Source organism: Nipponia nippon, unplaced genomic scaffold (assembly GCF_047370975.1).
Source record: "Nipponia nippon isolate SJK-2023a ecotype South Korea unplaced genomic scaffold, ASM4737097v1 scaffold_4, whole genome shotgun sequence".
Lineage (NCBI taxonomy): Eukaryota > Metazoa > Chordata > Aves > Pelecaniformes > Threskiornithidae > Nipponia > Nipponia nippon.
Window position 1 is genome coordinate 35,421,387 of NW_028262358.1, and position 23,889 is coordinate 35,445,275.

At 42.4% G+C, this 23,889-nt stretch overlaps 1 protein-coding gene across 4 annotated transcripts; it reads left to right on the plus strand.

The window, feature by feature from the left end:
• The first annotated feature begins 5,902 nt into the window (after positions 1 to 5,902).
• Positions 5,903 to 23,830, plus strand: TSLIG3A (tRNA splicing ligase complex subunit 3A). 4 transcript variants are annotated; one of them, XM_087776971.1, is made up of 9 exons: positions 5,903 to 6,271; positions 6,656 to 6,734; positions 9,756 to 9,904; positions 11,386 to 11,520; positions 13,358 to 13,542; positions 15,956 to 16,036; positions 17,407 to 17,523; positions 20,239 to 20,406; positions 21,940 to 23,830. In XM_087776971.1, exons 2-9 carry the CDS (start codon positions 6,682 to 6,684, stop codon positions 22,699 to 22,701), a joined length of 1,650 nt encoding a protein of 549 aa, XP_087633097.1. In that variant the 5' UTR covers positions 5,903 to 6,271; positions 6,656 to 6,681; the 3' UTR covers positions 22,702 to 23,830. The 4 variants fall into 4 exon arrangements, with proteins under 4 accessions (XP_087633097.1, XP_087633096.1, XP_087633098.1 ...); XM_087776970.1 differs by lacking the exon at positions 5,903 to 6,271 and adding an exon at positions 6,355 to 6,434; XM_087776973.1 differs by lacking the exon at positions 5,903 to 6,271 and adding an exon at positions 6,374 to 6,434 and having other exon boundaries at positions 9,756 to 9,845.
• The last annotated feature ends 59 nt before the right edge of the window (positions 23,831 to 23,889 follow it).

Genomic DNA, 23,889 nt, shown 5'->3' on the forward strand with positions numbered 1-23,889 from the left:
CATGGACAGCCTGCTTCAAGCTCGCTACAATGTCTACAGAAGAGGCATCATCCAAGATACTAAATGACCTGTAATTATTCCTCTGAGAGTTGAATTTGTGTTTCAGAACCCTGGAAAGGCTTACAGGTTGAAAGTTTATTTCAGGTTTGTAAGATGAAAACCTCTGCTTTATAAGGGTAGCATCCTAGACGAAAGCATCAAATACATAGCTTTTATTTATCCTAGTTCTCACAAATCTCTTTGCCTAGTACACTACCTACATTCACAGTATGTTCAACTACAGCTGTTTTCATTCTGCATTAAGGCTGCCAGATTTCTTCCAGACTACATCAAAAGCTTTTGGTATTGAAAGCTTTTGATGCAGAGGGGAAAACAATTAAAAGGGCCTCAGATTTGGGAATGTAACAGTCAAACCCACCAGATACTCAGCAAGCAGGATTTTAGGATGAGCATCGAGTTTGCTGTAACAAGTCCATTCTCTTGGCTGGCTTTTGGTTAATTTCCACAGGAGCGAAGAAAATGTTATCTGGAGCTGCTGGACTTCTGGAATCCTGCTCTGAGAAGGTGGGTGCAGATTTGCATGACTGGAATGGTATCTCTTTCTCTTCTCTTTGGTATGAGGGCACATTCTTTTCATTATTATTAATATGATTAATCAGTGAGGCTTTTCCTGTATTCTTAGTGGTTAAACATGCTGTTCATGGGTATGTCTGTAATGTAAGTTCTTTTGCCAGCCTCCAAGAAGACTGTGTATGTGTGGATGCTTCCTTTCTCTTGATTAAACAGTATTATTTTTAAAACAAACATTAAACTTTTATGAAATAACACTGGATCCTGAGTGCTGTTTGTTTAAAAGTTGTTCTCTAAAGAGGATTAAAAAAGTGCAGGCTACTTCAAAGGATTAATAGTGGCAAGAGAGGGCACTAGATTCTGAAGCGTCTTGACTCCTAGGACCTGTATGGCCCTACAGTAACGTCGTTTCTGTATCTCTTGGAAGAGCTGCTTGAAGTAGGGAAAAAGGCTTTTAAAAACTCCTGTCTCTATATTTAATCCAGAATCTTCCAGCTATTTTTAAACTCAGCTACCACGTTAAATTATTCATGCAAACATCTTTGTCGTATGTTCACAGAAGTCCCTTGTTCACTCTTTTTGCAATTATTTCACCTGAGGGAGATGGTGCTGTGTTTCACCAACAAAAATGTCCTGACAGCAGCTACCAAGCATGTAAAAGAATAAAGACAAACAACAGACAGACCGCTTTTTTGCATAGATTTATCATAACTGTTGATTATTCTAGAAAATAACGTGTAAGAGTTTGCTTAACAGTATGTAGGTAGGCTCAATCTGCTTGATATGTGATGAAAAAAACACAAACTAGTTTGTTGCTGCTGCTCAGGGAAGGAAAGCACTTTAGAAATATTTATTTTCCCCACACAAGCTCCACACAACGCTAACATGTTTCCTAGCAGCAGTGCCTGGTAAGTCTTACCCATCTGTATAATCTTAAGCATTGAATTGTCAGCTCTCAGCCTGCTGTTGTGTTATAGATCAACTTTCCCTTTCTCCTTCCTTAATTTGCTACTGCAGAGGCTGACTGGTAAACTAATTACTGTAGCACTGACATCCTTTGGCTAATAGAGGTGTAGTCCAGGGATGGATTTGAACACCCTGTCTAGAAGAGACTGCCTGTACTTTCATCCCTTTCTTCAGTAACCAAAGCAGCAGAGTAGCAGAGGTCTGGCTACTCTAGAAAATAAAATAAGCATGTATTTCTGCTGATAAGGTATTCAGGAGCATGGTACAGTACAGCTAGTGAAAAAATAAACTGCCACACAAAGGCTGCATGTTAACCTTGTTCTTTAACAAAAATTACCTTCTGCCTGCAGTAGGAGAGAAGTGTTGGTTGGAGCTGCTAAAGCTGGTAGCCTGACAGAGGTGAAGCTGCCTGCAGCTCCGTCTCCCCAGGTCCAGCCAGTAGCAAGGCTGAGTGTGTCCTCCCAGTAGGTACGCAAACACACAAACACATGTATGTGTATATGTGTGGCCAGCCACACAGATAAACACATATAAAACCAGAAAACAGCACTTCTGCAAATGGAAACAGGACCAACAGCATCATCCTCCTGTTCCCCTCTCTGAAATGAAGATCCTTAGTGGAACGTACAGACATACATACAACATGGTTCCCTCCACTAACACACCTTAGATGTGTATTTATCCAGTAGCTGGCCCCGGATCCATGTTCTCTCCAGCTTCAGACGCCTGGTCACGCAAGCCTCCGAGGGCCCACTCCCCCACTCAGGTTGCTGGTACTCAGACCCCCTTGCATCCACAAATACAGGTGCACACATACTGTGGATCCCTTCAATAACTGGCCTTGGGCAGTCCACCCTGTAGCTGGCCCTGGTGCCCTCTCATCATCTCTAATCCTCTCAGGCAGAACCTGACAGCACAGCAGTGAGGACTGAAGAAAGTCTGCAGAGCTGAAAGTAGTCGGAGGCTGGAAGAGTATTAGGGGGAAGTGTCATACGTGCTTGTCCTGCTCTTGATCTTCCCATGGTATTTGGTTTTAGTTAATACTACCAACAGGCTATTCGGCTGACCAGAGTGTGGTCTGAGCCAGAACAGACGTTCCTAGATACCTGGTAAACAGAGCTGTATGTCTGGCAGCCAGTGGGCTTTTATCTGCAACGCAGTGGCTGGATTCTGCTGCATCCAGGCACTATGGAAAAGCTGCAGCATCCTCAGAGAAATTAGTAAAAAATTTTATTTTGATACAAAAGTGATTAGCAGCACTTTAACATGCACACTCTGCACCTTGTAACGCTCAGGTGTGTTTCATGCTGTTCCACAAGTGCGGATTTCAGGATGCCTCTGTCATGGGCATTTTTGACAACCACAGAGCAAACAGGCAAGACCTGAAGTAGGGCGGTGTAAACATTGTGAAAATAACTTGGCTGTAATGAAATAATGTCCACGTTAAGGTTGTCATCTTTGGTCAGGTTTCCTATGGAAGTGAGGTTTAAACTATGAGGGTGTGTACCTTCAAACTCGGTGACCCATGCCAGGCAAGCTCAACAAGCCTTCTCCACACTGGTGGCAGGTCCTTTTGGTGCAAAGCTGAAGGAGGGGCTGCAACATCTGCTCAGGCTTTATGAGATGTGAGAGAATCCGCTCAGGAGGAAGTCCTTTATCTTCAGTCAGAGCTCACATCATCCTGGACACCAAAACCAATCAAATCACAAAAGGCAAATACACAGGAAACCAATTGTCTTTGTTAAATGACAACTGGCATCAGAGCAGTGGAGCACCTCACACCTCTCAGAATAAGTATTTCTGGCTGCTGTGGAGCCTCAGGCCACGCAAAGGCTGCCCACTTCCTTAACCTGTATGTCACAGCCTAAGAGCACCTGACCAAGATCCACCATGCACATCCACATCCCTCCGGGACTAAGGGGGCTGGAAGGGATATACAGGGGTCCAATGGACAGGACAGCGGCAGCCTCGGCTGGTTTGGTTCTTCCTGTAGGGGAAATTGGTATTACATGGCTTTTCCAGTGCTGGCACAGCGTAGGGAGTCGTGCATGGCTCCAGACAGGACACTGCAGTGAAGCTGCCTTAGGACCACGTGGACTCCCAGAGCTGCAGCTCCCTGCGAGTGAGGGTGGGGAGGGAAGGAGCCGTAACAAACCCAGCCAGGGAGACAGCAAACACGAGGAGAGCTGAGCTCAATTCTGCAGCTTGACAAATCTTCTGCAGAGCCTTTGATAGCCCATGGAAATCAGCTACCCCAGTTACAGCCCTGGTGCAAGCTGACAGCCTGAGTGGCAGCTGCTCCCAGAAGTTCTGCAAAGCCACGGATCTCATTGTGTGATAGCAAACAAGATTGGTTTGTTTGAGAAGCAGTTGTATGCAAACCAAAAACTAGCTGTGCAGTGTCCAAATGAATTTCTTTTAGAGGGGCCGGGATGTCGCACAGCTGCCATTCATACCTCTTATGCCTCCAAAATTTGGGTGGTGAAAAACCCTATGTAGCTAGGAGGGAAAAAAAAAATCACAACTGGCAAGACACAGAATGACAAAGGAACACTGTCTTCCCTGTCCTCAAGAGAAATTTTAGCTGCCTGCTCTGAGTTAGCGTCACACCTCTGTTCTTCTCCCCAGCCACAAAATCCATATGGTTTTCAAGAAACTGCTGGTTCCCACAGCACAGAAAGGAAAATAAGGCAGTTGTGGAACTGAGCGATACAGACTGGAGAAGATGCCCTCTGTCTTGTCCCTACCCTGCAGTATTGCCACGACTGAATTAAAGAGAGAAATAAACAAAAGGCAGATGGGGGGGGGGGGGGAGAAAAACAAGAAAGTTCAGAAATAAGGGCTAAACATTATGCCCAGAAGCAGCAGCAACTGAGGAACAGAGTCAGACTATGGCCGTACTGCCTGGCTTTGTACACTTCCAGCTGTGCAAGCAAGCTGAACGCAACTGTTACATCAAAAAAGTGTCACAAGCCTTTGGCTGCAGCGTTGAATTTGGGAGGGAAAAAACCAATCCCCCAAACCTCCAGCTTAGAATACCCACCCAGGCAAGGCTCCTGGACAGAACACCTGAGATGCTGTGAGTAAATCCAAAGTGAAGTCAAGGCAGGAAATTCTTATAGCCAAGTTTAGACCAGCAGTGATAAGGCAGCTTGCCAGGAGCCTTACTCTGGTTTTGTTTTTTAAAAAACTGAAATAGCCTACGGCTACTCTTTACCAACCACTACATAACTAGAAGCAAATACACAAAGAAACAAAAATGCCCATACTAATCCTTTCACATTAGGAAAGGATTTTACTCTTTAGAAGGTAATTTTCCTGTAAATCTGTAGATTGACCTGTCTTTAATAGGAGAACCAGTGACTGAACCATCTGTTAGCGAAGAATTACTTCTTTATAGCCCTTCAAGGTACTGTTTCTTTGTCCTCCTACCTATCTTGAGGCTACAAGATCCCTCCTTCTTTGACCACAGCTTTTCTTCTTTATGCTTGCCAAGGGCAATTTCATGAAGCGCAGGCAGCCAGGACTCTCCTGCTGAAGCATCAACTCACTGCTCTTGATGGGCTGGGATTATTTTTGGCATGAGCGCTTTCGGCTTTCTCTGGCATGGGCTAGCCATTACGACATACTCTGCTCTCTTATCCAGGCTTCCTTTTTAGTACTGATGTGCTTTCTGCGGGACTGCTGCGTGCCAGGCAATACAGCAATGCTGCCCGAGAGAACTAGAAAGGGCAAGAAAAATTATCCGCTATAATCCTGTAATTGAGTTTTCCGTTATTAATGATGCATCTTTATCCATGTGCATGGCTTTCCCTCTGGAGATGCTGGCAACTGAGCAACTGAAAGAAGTGAAGGGCGTTATACCCTCCCCGGCCCCCAAAATTTAAAATATTTTTTTAAAAAGCTGCCAGAGCATTGCCTGAAGGAGTTTCACTGTCAGCACCGAGTCAGGCAGGCTCTGGTATGGCCAGCACTGCTTCAGCAGCCTCAAAACCCACATCACCGGTAGGACGCCGAGACGCCGCCGCAGCCGGCCCCGCCGGGGCCCGGGGCAGAGGGCACAGGCCCCCGCGGCCTCCCAGCCGCCTGGGCAGACAGAGGCCGTCGCCCACCGGTTCGCCCAAGCCCGCCTACGGGAAAGGAGACCCGCGGGAGCAGCGATTTCAATTTATTACTTTTATTTCCCGCGGTAACCGCGACACCCGCTGCCGCAAGCCCCCGCCGTCCCGGGCCCACGGCAGCCGCAGCCGCCGCCGCCGCCGCCGCCCCCCGCCCTGCCCTGCCCTGCCCTGCCCCGCCGGCCCCGGCCCCGGCCCCGGCCCCGGCCCCGGCCCCGGCCCCGGCCCCGGCCCCAGAGGAGCGGCGGGAGGCGGCCCTACGGCGGCCGCGAGGGGCCCCGCGCGGCACGCGGCACGCTGGGATTTGTGGTCCCGGTGGTGCCGCGGGGTCCTCGCGGGTGGGGAGCCGCGCGCTCGCTCGCGCGCTCGCTGACGCGGTTTGACCCTTCCGCCGTCCCGTCCCCCTCCGTCCGTTGCCGCGACGCCGCTCGCCACAGCACATTCCAGCGTGGGTTCCGCGGCGGGGAGGAGGGGTCCTTCCTCCGGGCCTGCCCGAGGCGCCGCCTGAACCGAAACGTGGGATCTTTGGCTCGTCCCGGGCTCCTTTCCCACAGAAATACCCCGGCGCCCGTCCTCGCACCCGCGTCTCCGTTTAGCAACGCTGCCTGGCTCGGCGGGTAGGCGGGGACCGCCGCGGAAAGAGGCCGCGCCGGTCAGGCACGGTGGCGGGGTGGCCCGAGAGAGGCCGGGTGAGGGGTCAGGCCGGGGCCCTGCTCCTCCCTCCCTCCCCACCCTGACATGCCAACCCGGCAGTCGGCGGCGCAGCAGCGTGCGAGCAGCGTACGTGGGGCCGCGGCGGGGGCACGGGCACGGGCGGCGGGGGCTCCTCGCTCCCCCCCCACACCGCAAGGCGGGGGCGGGGTGCGACCGTTGAGCCCCCCCCCCGCCCCCCCCGCCGCGGGGCCGGGCTGCGGGGGGGCGGTCGAGGGAGGGAGGGAGGGAGGTGGCGGGTACCGGGGGCGCTGCGGGTATCGGGGGCGCTGAGTCCCGCTGTCGCGCAGGTTCCCCCTCCGTGCCCCGCCGCAGGATGGAGTTCGAGCTCCTGGAGAGCGACGTGCTGGAGTCGCTGGAGGATCTGGGGTAGGTGCCCGGGGCCGAGCGACGCCCTGTCCCGGGGCGGCGCTGGCGGGGGGGTGGGGGGAGGGGGAAGGGGAGCGCTCGGCGGCCGTTGGCGGGGCCGTGGTGTCCCCGGGCGGCCGGTGTGGGCCGGGAGCGGGAGGGCGGCCGCGGTGTGGGCCTCTGGCAGGCGGGGCCGGTGTCGCCCCGGAGGGCCGCGGCCCAGGAATGGTCCCTTTTCATCAGAGCTGAGGTGCCGGCCCCGTAGCGGGGCTGGGGATGGTGCCGGTTGGGTTTGAGAAAAGCAGCAAGCCCAGCAGGCAGGTTTTGAGCTGTACGGCCTTTGCAAACATTGTACCCCTTCCTGCGTGCTGGTCTCCTTGATTCTTCTGGTGCCATCTCATCTGTGAGCCCTCTGTTCAATCAAGCGGCCCTAGCTGAGGGGAGGGAAGGGAGAAAGAAACCTTTTAAGACAAGTTAGGGGAGAGGAAAACTTAGGCTTCATATTTAGTGAAAAATAATAGACGAAAAAAAATTGTAAATGACTGTTTTTTTTCCTTTACTTTCTTTTTTAACATAATACAGCACAGGAAACTTCTGTTGCTTAAACCTGTTACTCTGTCAGAGTCAGTGAAAGTTATATAAATATGAAAGGGAGAGCAAGGAGAACGTGCCCTACTGTAAGCTTGCATGTCTGTAAACTGTTGAGAGTTCAGACAAGAAGCAGCTACAATTTTACTGCTGCTGGTTCTATGCAAACAGCTGTATTTACTCATGTTGGCCACATTCCCATAAATCACTTTGTGGCTAGAGTCATTATGCTCCAACAAAGATTATATTTCCAGGCTAAGTTGGTGATGATAGTTCCAAAGCTTGACAAATAGGCTTCTGTTTTGGCAGGTATTTCTCCAACTAAAATGTGAAAAGGTCTCTGCCATGATGCACATACCATGATCGACTTCTTTTTTCTGCTGTATGTTTAACAGGATATTACTGACTTGAAGGATTTGTGATTTGTGCTCCTTATCTGTGTAATTATAGACAGAAAGTGTTGCTGTCAATTTTTAACATAAAAAAATAAATAAAGCAAACAGTGAAAGCAGATTAAAAAAGAAGTCATATCAACCAAGACTGACAACAGTGATTGAAAAGAAAATTTGGAGGGTGAAAGACATGGGGGTTCAACAGTATTGGTAATCACTGGGAAAACTACTGCACATGACTAAGGGACTTCTGTTTCCTTGTGTCTGGAAAGACTGGGGTGTTAAGATGGTGAGGTTTTAAGCTTTGGCAGTAGCTCCATGATCCTTCACAGTTCAACTTATTTTTTCTAACCAGGTACTGAAGACATTTTGAATATATTACTTGATTTTTTTTTTTTTTTAAATAGCATTGCACATCAGAGTTGTTTCTTTTTGGATTTCTGCTCGAGGTGTTCAAATAGTGGCCTCTTGCCCTGTAAGTCAGTTTTTTGAACTATTGAAAAAAGCAAACAAACCGGACAGCATAATGCTAGCTCTAGAACATGTGCCGTTGGCAGGAATGGAAGGAAAAAGCTGCTTGCAGTCAGGAATCTGCAAGTTGGATTACTGGCCAAATAGACGTGTAGCTGAAGTCATAGTTATCAGAGATAACGCAGTCAAGATGTCATATCTGTCAAATAAAAATTCTAGAAAAGGGGCCTCTGATGTGACCAGTGACTTAAATCCAGATCCTGCCAAAGCAAAAGGCCTGTCATCACTTCCTTTCTACTTTGATCTGTAACTGGATGTTTCTGTTGAGTCCCAGATGTTCCTACACATATGTAGGTCTGAAACCTCTGTGGGACAGGACTTAAACTTGCTCTAATTAGCCTGTTGGAATTGTTTGGCCTACGGTGGTAATGTAGTAGGGTTATAGCACATCAGATTACAGCTTCCCACCAGCTGCTGTCAGATTAACTCTGTGTCGCTAATCGAGCTGCTTTGTGAGGTAAAAGTTATTTTTGAGTGTGGCTTCTTTGTTTTGGCTGGATGAAGCAACAGGCTGTTACAGTGATGACCAAATCCTTTATATGCAATGTTAAGCACAAGAACAAAGTGTGGAGAATAAAATTTTAATTTGCTCTTTGAGAGATTTTTTTACTTCTGAGGTTTTCCAAGAGTTGACTGGACTCACTGGGTTGCTGTGACATAGTGGGTGACTTTACCTGGAAGTTTGAAAGAGGGATTTCGGTTGATTGTGCTCACTCTTGGAGGTCTTTCTGTTTTGGGTGCAGTATATCAAAATAATACTGTGCATTTTTTTCTTAAATACTCTGGTAAGCTCTGACTTAGTGCTTCTACGTGGTTAATAAGGCAATCTTCTCTCTCCTCTTCCTCCTCCCCCTGACAGAGTATCAGTACACAGATGTCCTAAAAACCATGTCTTCTAAGACCTGATCTGTACATTCATGCTTTCTTACACTAGGCCTGATTTTTGGCTTATTTTGTTTATGCAAAGAACTAATTCTATTTATTTTTCTTCTGCCCACTTAAGGTAATTTTTCAAAAGAGGATATTGTTTTGCAGATCACTTTTGTAACATTTGTATCAAAGGCTTTCTTTTGCATGGCAACCCTTTAATACATGATAGGAAATGACAGAAAAGATGCACTAGTTCAGCAGTAATTATTCAACATACTGTAAAGCAGTGCTCAAGAATGATACTTTGAAACTGCAGTTGCCCTAGATAGGTATATTATAAGTACCATCTTCAAGAGATAGAGGCAAAGAAGTTGCCGCTGTATGTGATAACATTCTCCAGAATGAAACCTTTGATGATGATATTTTGTGACACAGTCATTTTGGCAGCAAGCTAATGTGCATGGAAATGCTGGGTTTACTCAGATGTTTTCAGTATGCTTTTTCTCACAGTTCAGTGCAGGAATCTTATCAGTTTAGATGTTCAGCATTGCAGATGTGATGAGGGTGTAGCTCTTGATATGTATACAGCATAAAATAAATCTATCACAGGACATCAGTCACAGCAAATGTTAATAAACTGTGCTTTTGTTTTACTTGTCAGTTACAAAGGTCCATTGTTAGATGACGGAGCGCTGGCTCAGGCAGTCTCTCGTGGAGCCAGTTCCCCTGAATTCACCAAACTCTGTGCTTGGTTGGTATCTGAGTTACGCCTATTCTGTAAACTAGAGGAAAATGTGCAGGCAACTAACAGTAAGTAGCCATAACTCTAGCACAAACATGCACATAATGTGTGTTCTTGCATGCCATAAAGATTTGGGCTGACAATTGCTAAATCTGTTGTACCAGGGAGTATCGTCTGCACACGGTCAGATTTTGGATATTTTCTACCTCAAACTTGCCTAATGAACAGCCAATAATGATTGAAATAATAGTGAGGATCAAACAGTCTTTCTCCTGAAATTAGCTTTTTCTTTTAATTGTTTAACCATCGAGTTTTTTTAAAGTTCTTGGATGGATTTAAGGAAACATTAATGGGTCTTTTAATTAGATCATGAGCATACTTTTATTTCAACACTTCTGTTTGTAATTTTGATATAAGAAATACCTACTGTTCACGGAAACATTCTCGTGACTATGGTAACCATATTTTCTTTTTATTGTTGATTACCTTAACTCTGTGCTTACTATGTATTTTTCCATCTTTATGGAAACACACTGTGAGAAGGAGACTGAAAATGTTTGTTTATCATTTTGGTGGAGGAAGCAAACCTTATATTTCCAAAAATGTTATTTTCAGTCAACTGGTCATGATATTCTACAAATTTAACAAATTTAACAAATTGTTAAATTGGTATGATAACCTGTACTTCTGAATATCTAGTGTATTAACTCATAATGCCTTTATGAGCTTAACTTTCAGTCTGCTCAGTGGCCAAAGATAGCTACCTTTCACCTCAACATCTGTTCTTTTCCTTTTTCTCTCTGTTTTTGAAGTGTCCATCATTTCTTCTAAAACATTCACTAAACACAGGGATAGAAACATTTTATCTGTAGTACCATCAAGTCCTACCTTCATTTTGTGTGACTTGAGTTTATAAGTAACAGGCATTTTGGGTTGAAGTCCCTTTTCAAAAGAAGAAAAACTGTTACCTCTCATATATTACTATTTTTTGCATAACTTGGCTTAACAAATTCAGATTAGTTTCACTAATTTCTGACACAAATATCAGTCTAAGCTTTGGTTTACATGACAATTATTTTATAAAGGATATTGGTACAAAATAAGATCAGTTGACAAATGTGAGCTTACAGGGAGAAGTAGTAAAAACATGAGAGCTCATAAACCATATTATTCATGACTTTATCAGAACTATCTAATATATTTGTAGTGGAACAGTTAGTTGATACTTAAAATACCCCTGTAAAATTTGTAATGTTTTTAATGTCACTTTTCATTGTAGAAGTTGCCAGTGGCTGTCTGTTGTAGCTGGGAAAAGCTGTCAGTGAAACATAATTTTACAATAATGAGGAATATCATGGCTCCAAACAGGTTGTGCTGTGTCTTTGAGAAACCCGAAGAACACATTTGGCTTCCATTAAAAGCAGGGTTTTAATGTTAAATAGCAACTGGAGCAAAGTATTATTTTTTTTTTTAAGAGCTAATTCATTCTAATCATAGCCAGAGGTACATATATTAGCTGTAAACAAATTATTATTCTTTTCCTTCTAAGGTCCAAACGAAGCAGAAGAATTTCAACTCGAAATGAGTGGGTTGCTGGCTGAAATGAACTGTCCATATGCATCATTAACATCAGGGGATGTGACAAAACGCCTTCATAATCAAAAGAACTGTCTCTTGCTGCTTAGTAAGTTAAAAGGGTGCTGCACCTGTTTTTGTGCGAGTATCAGTATTGTTTCTTATGCTTAACGAGATACTGCTTTTTTTTACTGCAATGTCTAAAAACATTTACCTAAAATTATGAATTATTTTTCCCTGTAATTTACAGTGTCAGAATATTATACTTTCGGGTCTCATGAACTGACCAGTCATTCTGTAGCCAGTATATGGTTGAAAATATTCTGAGTATTAACCTTTTTCACATTCACTAGCAAAAAGTCTGTCCTATTACTTCTCAAAAGGTACTCTGAAGAGGGAGTAGTTTGAAGACTTCTGCCAGGATTTAGCCACTGAACTTTGTTTAGAAGGGTTGTAAAAATGATCGCTAATATCAGATGCGTCATCATTTTGGAGCCCCCACCATGATGACTTGTAAGGTGGAATAAGACTTGCATTTTCCTACACTCTGCCAACAATTGGAATTGTTGTGAAAAAGAAAATGTTTTATCCCAACTCCCAGTTCTTTTGATCATCTCCCTTAGTAAATAGCTTCAATGTTGCTTTCTGCTGGTTGAAAAGAAGTTAGCAGTAGCAACAGTGACATCTTCCCTTTACTTTTCCACCCAGCAGGTCTCAATACCTAAATTGGTTTTATTCCTGCTTAGGAAATGTCAGAGGAGAAGAAATAGAACTTAAATTTGGAAAAAATGTGTGGTGTTGATTCACATTTAACAATAAAAAAAGATTTTTTACAAGTGTCAGAGTTAGAAATTGTAATACTATTTTTAATCTGATCTTAAATTAAACCTAAATTAGTGTTTTATTTACTTCCTCAGTTGCTGCTGATTCTTTAACTTTTCAAAACAGAAATTTAGTTCTGCACTCAGCTGAGATATAAGAAATTAATTTCAGAGTAGGTGCCTGTATTTCAACAGTAGGAGGAAGATGAGTAGTAAGACTTAATCTGAATTTGTTTTGATAGTATGTTCAAAAATGTCAGATGAAGTGAGGTAATTACTGCATTTAAAATATTTAAAATATTTGTTACTCAAGCAACCTGCCCTTCAACTTATTCTCTGTAAGCCAAGCCAGTCAAGAAATTTGGCTTGTCTGTGACACACAGTTTATCCCAGAGGTCCTCTGTGATGTACATTTTGGTAATATAAGGCCATGCTCAGAAGCTGAACTCTGGTATCCCATCTGGCAGGAATACAGTGTTTACTGTCAAATGTGTTGTAATGTGATGGTAGGCTCTTGCAGTTCTGATACTGGAGAGCGCTGCAGGCATTCTAGCTTCTATTTCATCAGTCACTGCCTTCCTTTCTGGAATTATTATAAACCTGAATTCTCAGTAGTACTTTTAAAAGTGGGGTTATTTTTCCACTGTGCATCTTGCCTGGGGAAGTAGAGGAGATTCATCCAACATTTCACTTCTCTCTACTCCTTTCCTTGCTTTGTTTCCTAGAGCCTCAAGGAGTGCTTGCTTGTCTAGCTTAAAGTGCATATCCCAATCTCTCATCCTGCTTATTTCCATGTTCCTAAACTCCTGTCTTTGCTGGGCAAAGCCTGAAGGAAGAGAGCTGTGCTCTGTTGAACTCTGTGATTAATACCTGTCAGAATCATAGGAATTTTTTCCAGGCTTTAATTGGTTGTACTAAACCTTTCTCCCGTTTGTTGTTTCTAGCATTGAGCTCAGTGATTGTTAGAAATATGAGTGTTTTGTGGATACCAAAATTATAGCCCTAACTCTTTCTAAAACAGTCCATTTGCACATTTGTTGGTTGTAAGCACTTGAGTTCTCACTGGTTCTAAAATAATTTAACTCGGCTATATCTGATGCTGAAATCTAATTTTTCTTACCCCAGCATACCTCATCTCAGAACTGGAAGCTGCCAGAATGCTGTGTGTGAACGCCCCTCCTAAAAAAGCACAGGAAGGAGGTGGCAGTGAAGTCTTTCAGGAGCTAAAAGGCATATGTATTGCTTTAGGCATGTCCAAGCCTCCAGCCAACATAACGATGTTCCAGTTCTTCAGTGGAATTGAAAAAAAAGTAAGATTCAAAGGAACAAAACTAGAATATTTATGATGTTACTGTTTTGATGGAAAATAGTTCTGCTACCAGGGAGAGATTTGCCTCTTGTGAAACTCCAGTGTTTGAATTGTGAAGGAGACTTAATATGGTTTACTGAGTATGCCAAGAATCAGGATTTTGAAAATGAATTTAAAGGCTTTTTCCCTGCCAAGGCACGAGGTCAGGGACTGCTGCTATCATTGCCTTATGGGGTCAGGTATTTCTTACTCTGCTCTAGGTTTTAATGTCATCACCTGTTGCAGGAGACATGGAAAATGCTGAGCTTAGGCCTCAGGAAGAAGGTTAAGGAGAAATGTGTTCCAAGAAATACACCTAAACAAATTTTTACAGGAACCTACTGTTTCAAAAATGTTTTGGTTAAAAAGTGTCGTAACTAAAGTCAAGTTTACACCTTTTCCCTAAGGCTTCATCATTTCTCATGGTTCCATTTATTTTTGTTCCTTTACATGTTGTGTTCTCCAGGTTGGTGTTTTTTGTTTTTTTTTTTTTTAAATAAATTTACTTTTGTTTGAGTATGTTTTATAAAGCAGAGAAATGAAATGTAATGGACTGTCCAGTGCAGAGACCAAAGGTGGGGGACAGAAAGTTTTTAAGTTAAGTGACTTAACTTGTAGGATAGGTGAGAGCAGAACAGCAGAAGAGAACCTTTGTGAACGTCAAAGAACAGATATGATTACAAAGTTCCCCAAAATACTTTCAGAGAAGTTTTTTGACTAACAGTTTAGTTGCATTGTACTTAAACAAATCCAAGCAACTGAAAATAGTGCTTCAGTTCTTTGCAAGAAATCGGTTTGGATTGACCTGTTTAAGAAGAGGAGGATGGTTTTCGGCAGAAATCCAAGGTGTAGAATGGAAGCAGTTCATTTTTCTGTTTTTGGCATTGTCATAGGCATTAAATAGTTAGATACGTAAGAAATCTGTGCTTCCATTTTCTATAAAAGGTAGAAAGTATTCCTAACAATGAACAATGCTAGCAAGCTTTGCTGGTGAAAAAGACTATAAAAATACAGAATATGAAGTAGAGGAAAATCTTTTTAATCTGGGAATTCTGTTATGTTTTACTAATTGACTTTTCTTTTATGTTGTCTTGCTTTAAAGTCAAACTTGCATACACCTTGCAAAATCATTAAGGTTATATGAATGTTATCTCATTGATTTATAGCCATAGGTGGTTATACTGAAAAAACTGTGAACAGTCCTTATAGTGTAATAAAATACATCAGGAATTTCTAACCTACACAGTTTTTAAGAAATCGTATATAGCTGTGGTGTTTACAGTCCGAACACTTCAGATGTTGGTAGTATTTGAGGAGAAAGTAAAGCTGACTAATAACTGAAAAACTTATTTCTCTTTGTAAATGAGAATACATCACAAACAAAATGTGAAAACTTAAATAACATAGCATGAAAATTTTCTCTCTTGTCTGTAAGATGATAGTTATAAGAAGAGATCACCCTAAAGTTTTCTTATTTTTAAAAAGCGACTCTTAGAATGGCAATATTGTGATTGTAAAAATCAGGCTACCTTTTTCTTTGCACATACATAGTACAGACTGGAGTAGGATCTTTGTATAATTCACTCTCTTTGTTAACGATCTACCACATTAAAAAAAGAAACTGACGATACTTGAATGAGCTACTACCTCTGCTGTTCTGAAATCACTTGGTTTTAAAATCTTCAAGTTAAACAAATTGTGCTCAGCACCTTTGGAAAAACAGGTCACTGAATGTGTTAAATCAGCTGCTGGAATGAACAGCCAAGGAAGTTCAAAAATGTGGTTTGCAGCAGTGGAAAAAGTGAAGTTTCATAACGACAACCTGTTTTGATCCAAGTTTTTGTCTCTCGTACTCTGTTTCTTTGCACTGAAGTCCTCAGAAATTTTGAGATGGGGAAAAGTAACTGAAGTTGTGCCCAAACTTTTAAAATGCAAGTTAAATTTAAATTTTTATTTTGAAGATTTTCTCCTTCTGATTGTAAAGAGGGGTCCTTCTTTAGGTCATGTTATATTTCACATAGTCTTAATACCACCTTTTTGATACAAGCATGAGTTTTTTTCTGAATTAAAGAGATGATGTGTAGAATAATCCCTCTGTCTTCAAGGGCAGCTGTACCTCATGGAATCTTTCTGTTTTAACTGTAGATCTACTCTGTAGTCCCTTCTCTTAATTTTTAAATAATTATAGCTAGAAATATAAAAATAGTTGCTTTCCAAAAGAAGTGTGCTTGGTTCTCTGTCCCAGAGAAAACAACTTGATATTGGGGGTTGCTTTGTCATGCCGATGGCTGTCCAAAAGTCCTCTCCTGTAATTTGAATCTTGAAAAGCTAATTTTTTTTAGCCAATGCTTATATTTTTATATGTCTCCTAACAGCTGAAGGAAACCCTAGCAAAGGTTCCACCTAATCATGTTGGAAAACCTTTATTGAAGAAACAACTGGGACCAGCTCACTGGGTAAGTAGTTGCAGGTATTAGAGCCTGTTTACCTTTTTCAGGTATATAAAGTATTGATCTTGATTCTGTGTGTAATGTTGCAAAATGATTTTTCTTATCTCTTTCTGAAGATGAGAAGAAAATTTCTTGCAGTGTTTTACATGTATGTTGGTACAATCAATGTTCAGCATCTGATAAGATCTTAGGCTCGTGAATCTGTATGTCCAGATGCAGGCAAAAGTTTTTCAAAATAAAGGAGATTTATGGTGGTGGTGCTGACCTGCGTGCTTGTGCAGTAGCTTAAGCCTTCCTTTCCTGCCCCTTGGCAGCACTCTCTGTGTGACCTAGCAGTGCTGAGATGGTGTCACATCCCCTCCTGTGGCTTCTTTCCAGCTAACCTGTGGGTCTTCCCATCATTTCCTCCTTTCTTTCTGTGCTGCTGGGGTAGTTTGCTTCCTTCATAGCCTCTTCTCCCAGAAGCAGTGGGTGTGCAGGTGGAAGCTGGGAGAGGCTGTACACCCAGGTGGCAGAGCTGCAATCATCTCCAGCTGAGTTTTGTCACCTGCTGTTGCAGAAGCAGTGTGTCTGGGTTAGATACTGCTGCTGCACCAGCACAAAGCTATGGTTACTGCTGCAAGACTGCAAGTCTCTCTTGCGTCTCTTGCTTAAGGTTGAAGCTCATCTGCTCCCAAGAGTCTGCTTCCTTCAATGCTTGCATTGGTGAGGCTGAAAGTGGGCCCTACTGCCCCCTCCAGCCAGACTTCAGCCAACACATAAATCATTTCCTTAATGGTGCAAATCTCAGCTGTTGCTCTGACTAGACCACTGTCTGGTATCAGGTGTGTTTCTAGCGATGGCTTTTCCCCATAGGGCACTTTGTTGTCCTGTCTGTATGCAGATTGTGCTTTAATCAAGATCCTCTTACAGTACTTTACTTAGTTTTAGTCTTCTATCTTTGCTCTATCTTTGTCCTTAAGCTTACTACTTTTTAAAAAGGTAAGGGCACCCTGGTTCCTAGGACTTACGTATGATCTTACATCTCCTTCAGCTCGTTGCATGTATTATTTTCTCACTTTTGCTTCTCTGTCCTGATGAGAAATGCCTCAGCAGTGTGTGCAATTTTTACGTCCCTTGTGAAAAACAGACAGCTGTGCTGTTAGAAATGGTAGAAGGCTGAATGTGAGGATAACAGAGCCTTCGAAGCCTTCAGGAAAATAGTGCCAGCAAGCATAGCTTGCTGTGGGCCCATTTGACAAGGTAGATAATTGTGGGCTTAAGCCCTGCTTAGTATCTCTGTGTCTCTTATTCTTTTCCGTCCGCATAGTTTATTATCTTAAGTAGAAACGTTTTACCTATAATCTATAGGTTATGTTTGCAAATTTTTGTTTCAGGAAAAAATTGAAGCAATTAATCAAGCCATAGTCAATGAATACGAAGTCCGAAGAAAACTGTTAGTCAAACGTTTGGATGTTACTGTGCAGTCCTTTGGCTGGTCAGATAGAGCTAAGGTACAAACAACTTGCTGTGAAGTCCTGGTTGATGGTAATGCTTTATAATAAGTATCTCTGGAAAACTGCTTCATTGTTTCATCCTTCATGAGTAAGAAATAACCACAGGAGTTGTCTGGTTTGAGTTTGTGAAGAAGTTTGACGTTGTAAGATGACTAAAAATTTTTTACTTACAAGTGATTTGTTGGATTTTAAAATAGTATGTAAAATGAGAAGGTAGACCATGTGTAACTGTACACCGAAGCCAAAACATGCAGTTAAGTAGACCACTAGAAAAAAATAGTAAGAGGAGATTACTGATCCAACCATTTGCGTTCAGAGTGCCATAACGTGAATCGTTAAGTGCTGTGTCTGTGTGATGGTAGAAAAGCATCTTCCTGTTGACCATCCCTTAACTTACTTTGTGCTGTCCACAGTGATCAGATTTCCTTAACTCAAAGTGTGTCTGCAAGCACAACTCCACAGATGCACATGAGAAAAGCTGCTAAGGCACTACTTGTTCTTACCTCATAGACAGGGTAATATTTTATGTGCTTCTTTTGTCTTTGAACCGTGAAAGTGGCTGTGACATGACGTCTGTTCTCTCTGAGTATGTGGTAACATATTCTGCTTTTAAAAATAATTACATGGTTTCCCTATTTCCTATATTTCATAGTGAAAAAGGAATGATGAGATTTAAGAAGTAGTACATATCACTTATTTTCTAGGACTAAACCAGATCTGCTAACATGCTGTTAATTATGCTGCTGGCGGTGTTTGAGACTGAGTTATTAGTGATAAACTGTGACACATGAATCATCAAGTGTTTTTTCTTGATAAATGATATATTAAAAAGCAGCTGTATTTTAATAATGAACTGTGACCTCTCCCCTTTTCTGTTTCATCACCTGAGCAGGACTTCTACTGGTGTCCTATCTCTTAAACCTTATATTTTTCAGGTTTTTTAGTAGGTGATTGAAGAACTGATTGTTTGAATATTTTAATAGTGAATGAAAATGGGCAAAAGCATGGATTAGGTTAAAAACCAGGGACTTCTAATTGTGTTATAGCTTTGGCATCCAAATCCATGTTTGTTTGTTGTTTCTAGGAGAATTCTCAGATGTTTTTGAACTTGACTAGCTATGTGAAATCCTTTCACAAAAAACATAAGTTGTCTATATGCATTTATATCTATTGAAATGCAAATCTAAATTTTTTAGGACCATAACAATACAAAATTGGAGAATGTGGCTATAGTATGTCAGACATGCAATACAGTTTATTTGAACAGTAACTTTTAGCAATGCTTTAATACATGATGGTAATTTTTTTATTTTATTTTAAAATTTGAGAAGTATCAGAATGCAGCAGTATAATGAAATAGTTACTTCTGCAGATAGTAGAAAACACAGTAAAAACTTTATAGTCTATTATTAGGGGTTTTTAAGTTCAAAAATTTCAAGGTTCACCTAAAAGAATAATATCATAGCACCAAAATAGTGTGCTCAGAGCTCAGTCAAACTTGCCAGGAAAAACATACTACTGCTCTGGTGAATACTGTTGCTTCTCCTGTCTTTAGCCAGTGTCAGGTAAATGGCATGCATGTTTTCCTTCATTTTGAATAAACCCTGTTCAACTTGTAATATAAAAGTAGAAGCTTTTGGTTCTAAAAACTTACCACTGAGTGACTTGGAAATACATACTCTCAATTCTTCCCAGTTCCAGTTTTCTGCCTTTAGATGGAAAATAAGATTTTAAGATTTTAAAATTTGCTCCTAAGTTCTTGCCCTGTCAAGAGATTTGTTGGAAAACCTGGTTTGCCTGTCCCCACTGCTGTCATCTGGAGTCCAGACAAAAAGCAGCCCTTTTGTCTGTGTGCAGATTGCAATCTGGTTTATCCTAACTGCATCACACGTTATACTCTGTTGATAACTGAAGATAGATGTAACTCATGTACTAACTCATGGCTGGTGGCACAGACTTCTGTTGTGTCTGTCAGTTGGAAAACTACTGTCATGCTTTTGAGGCGTTCAAAAAAGCCAGTACGGTTAATGCCAAAAGGCAGTAGAGGAAGAGAGATTGCATACAAGGCAAAGTTGACCTGTAGGATCTCAGTTCTAACTTGGGCACTACCTGTGTTAGACAAAGGACTGAATGAGAACAAGCACTTGAGAGCTTAGTTCTGCCAGTACCTCTTGATGGCTTGCCTTTGTTGAAGAAGCTGACTGGAATGAAGAGCGTGAAAGAGTTAACACAGCTTTTTCTGCTGATACAGGGCTGGAGATAACGGTGATGCTAGCCTAACTGGAATGGGTGTGGGTCAGGATGCAGGCACAGAAGGAGGTCTGGAGGCTGGACACAGACATGTTTCACTTTCAGTATCTTTTAGACATTAGCAGTAATTCTTGTAACTATATGACACAATTCTGTGTTTGCCTGGAAGTAATACAGTGTGCATGTATATATTGTTAATCTTACAGTTGTCAGAAGATCGGTGTCTCATCAGTTCAGTCAGAATACTATTTCCTATATTACTTAAGAAATTAATTTGACAAATGCTAGCTTTGTTGCACTGATTCTTAGTTACAAAGTAGTTCTCACTGTATTTATATTAATTTTTGTTCTATTTGCAGTAGTGTCTTGTTCTTCAGTGTTGATTTGATTCTTTTGGTGAGGTGTCCCATTGCTTTCCTATTACTTTAGCTGACTGTGTTTTGTTTTTCTTCTCTCCAACAGAGTCAAACAGAAAAACTGGCTAAAGTCTACCAGCCAAAACGTGCCCTCTTATCTACTAAGTGCACTATTTCCGTTGCAAATCTTTTGGCAGCTCGGCAGGATCTGTCAAAGATTATGAGAACAAGCAGTGGGTCCATCCGAGAGAAGACTGCATGTGCCATTAATAAGGTATCTTTAGTGACAAATGGCTTATGAATATTTAAGTAATTTGAATGTAGTAATAAATCCTACTTTTTTTAGGATTGTAAGTGGAATTTGGAAATAAAGGATAAGAAACTTGGTGTTTATGTACTCCAGATTATGCATCAGTGCATTATGGGAACTGCAGTTCCACCTGTTTAGGTTCAGAGTGCCCCTTCTCAAGGGCAGTAAAAAATTGCTGAAATACCTTTGATTATTTTCAGTGGAAGTAGGCCTGCTCTGTCTTATCAGAATTACTGATGTCATTACAGTGCTGCTACCTAATTCTGTCACCGTGTCTAAAATAATACCTACATAGTAACCGTGTTTCTGGTCTATGTAAGTAGAAAGTATTAATATCACAAAGCAAGGATCTCACGGGTTAGATTATAGTCAAGTGTGCAGTTTTAGCAATGACATAGTAGGAATATGATTTAGACTAAGAAATTTCCCTTGTTTCAAAAATTATGATTTTACAGGAATAATAGGCTCACCAAAGTACATGTGCTGAACTTGAAGCCCAGTAGCTATGTACAGCAGTGTACTTGGTACTTTAAAATTTGTGAGTGTACATACATGCTTTTCTCCATTTTGGGTACCAATTGTATTTCAGGCAATATTTTAATTCATTTAGGATGGAATGGTGGTGTGGTGATTTGACCACATCCCCCTCCACCCCAAATAATTTTTACACCTTTTTAGTGTAGTTGGAGTGTGGAATGTAAAAGAAGTTAAGTGGGAAGACAGATGTGACTATCATGAGACCGTATGTATGTTTTACTAGAAATGCAATACTGCCCTGCTGCTGATCCATATCCTGTTAGCTTATCTTCATTATCAATATTAAATGTTTTCCAAGACATAACATAAAGTAACCCGCTTCTATTCAAGTTTTTTTGTTATATCACTTTAAAACTTGAAGCTATGCAAGTGTCCTGTCCCGTTTTAAGTCTTGCTAAATTCTTAATGTCACAGCATCCTTGGGCAGCTAAAGACCTTCTGGAGTCTTGCTCGACTCCGTTTAGCACTGTCTCATACCTGTTTGTTGGTGTGTAAGTTTGTCTGTGTGTGTCCTTACTGAAAAATAAAAATCTTTGCACTTGGTTTACCAAAGATACCATCTTAGCGAATGGCTTCTACAGCAATTCAGAGTAGTATTTAGCAGAGAGACTGTGTTGCACTGTACTTGTGGTTGTTTGAGATTAGCAGTCTGCACTAGTGAACAGTTTAGTGAAAGACTGTATTGATGCTGCCTCTACTGGTGTGCCTGCTGTTCGAACGAAAAATCCAGGTCTCAAGACATGCCTTGTTAGCAGTGCTCCGAGTACTAGATAATCCCTGTTTAATTTTTATTAATTGGAGATAAAGGTCTGCACATTCAAACATACAGAAGTTTGCCTTGATGAAATCCTCTAGATGTAAGAACCATTGAGCGGCTGCTGTTTGTGGTGTGTATCGGTAAGTGTGACTCTTCTGTGAGATGTTACAACTCCTATGGCCGTTCTCCCTTTCCCTTTGCAGGTGCTGATGGGCAGAGTGCCTGACAGAGGAGGAAGGCCCAATGAAATTGAACCGCCACCTCCTGAGATGCCACCATGGCAGAAAAGACCAGAGGCTGGTCCGCAGCAAGGTGGTGGCAGAGGAGGAAGAGGTGGCTATGAGTCCTCATATGGAGGGCGAGGAGGTTATGACCATGGGGGTCACGACCGAGGAGGAAGAGGAGGCTATGACTCATCATATGGAGGGCGAGGAGGTCACGAGCAAGGAAGCCATGATCGAGGGGGACGAGGAGGACGTGGTGGTTATGATCATGGCGGCAGAGGAGGCGGAAGAGGAAACAAGCTTCAAGGAGGTTGGACAGATGGTGGAGGTGGTGGCTACCAGGATGGCAGCTACAGGGAAAGCAACTACAGAGATGCAGGTTTTCAAACGGGTGGCTACCACGGTGGTGGTGGTGGTGGCGGTGGCTACCAAGGAGGAGGCTATGGGGGCTACCAGTCGTCTTCATATTCAGGAAGTGGCTACCAAGGGGGGGGTGGTGGTGGCTACCAGCAGGAAAACAGATATCAAGATGGTGGGTCCCACAGTGACCGAGGGGGTGGGCGTGGTGGAGGGAGGGGTGGCCGTGGCGGTCGGGGTGGCCGTGGAGGCCAAGGAGGAGGCTGGGGGGGCAGAGGTGGACAGAACTTTAATCAAGGGGGGCAGTTTGAGCAGCACTTCCAGCATGGAGGTTATCAGTATAATCAATCTGGCTTTGGACAAGGAAGACACTTCACGAGCTGAGGCTGCTAAAAACTTTTGCTTCAGCAGAGCTCACATAATAGAAAACTGGTTTCAGAGGCCTGGTTTAATCGCTGCTTGAATTAGTACAGGTTTGTATGTGGCAGGTAGAATCTCTTTGGGTGGGATGTTTTGCATTGAGCAAAGTACAACTTCCTGTAGACCTCTCCTCCCCCCTGCCCCTCAACCTGTCTGAATTAAATGCATCATCACTACCCACTGCACCCTAAACATCGACTAATAGCCATGCTTTTTAGATGTTGGACTGGTTCCCTCTGCTCAAAACACTCTTGTTCTGAAACTACCTGCTGTGTTTGCTTTCCGCTTTGATTTAGAGAAATGTCAAGAGCTGTCTGGTCAAATTTGTCTATTATAATACACAACAGAACTTCTGCATTTTTTCCCCCTAATCATTGTTCAATTACATGTTCTAAAATCAGTTCCGAGTATTGCTTTTTGGCTTGCTGACCTCTTGTTTTAGTCATGAAGGTGTTACACACACATGCGTGCACGCACAGTGAACTCCCTCTGACAAACAGGTTTGTTGTCTATTATATGAGCTCTACTGCGGATGCCATGTTCGGTAGCCTTATCTCCTGCTAAACAAAGTTTTCCCACCTGCTCAACTCTGAAGACTGACCGCCGCCAAAATCTGCAAAGATCATTTAAAACTAAGCTAAATTGTGAACCAATAGTGTGTGTAGGCCTGTAGTTAGGTGTAGCAATTCAAACTGACCTGCATCCATCCAAAACAAGTTGCTCCTCCTCCAAACCTAATTTTTACTTGAAATCAGCTAGAAGAAATGACAAACTGAAATTTATTTTATTTGCAAGTTAATACCACTGGCTCAGCAAATCTAGGGCAATTTGTTTTGGGGGTTGTCTTTTTAAAGAAATGCACTACGGCCTGGGAAGATTAGTTCCTGCCTGGAGGAAGCCCTTTTATTATTGCTGCAGAAAACAAAGCCTGGCTGAGTTTGATGTTCTAATGTTTGGTTTTTTCCTTTACTGAAAGCCACATAATGCTTCTTGCTGGGTTTTTTGTGTACATAAACATTGTCAAGCTGTGAAAGAAAATGGCTGAAGGTGTGCTGTTGTATAAAAGGTGAGCAATAAAAGTATCTGTATGTTCCCTTTGCTTTAGTTTCTTTTCTTTCTTGGTAGTAAAAAGCAGTTGCTACAGTAGCTGGC

What these genes read in the sequence shown, in the direction of transcription:
- TSLIG3A (XM_087776971.1), top strand. Translation starts at nt 6,682, where the DNA reads ATGGAGTTCGAGCTCCTGGAGAGCGACGTGCTGGAGTCGCTGGAGGAT. An exon ending in GAACTGTCTCTTGCTGCTTA is followed by an intron (nt 11,521 to 13,357) that starts GTAAGTTAAAAG and finishes TTCTTACCCCAG; the next exon opens with CATACCTCATCTCAGAACTG. An exon ending in AACTGGGACCAGCTCACTGG is followed by an intron (nt 16,037 to 17,406) that starts GTAAGTAGTTGC and finishes TTTTTGTTTCAG; the next exon opens with GAAAAAATTGAAGCAATTAA.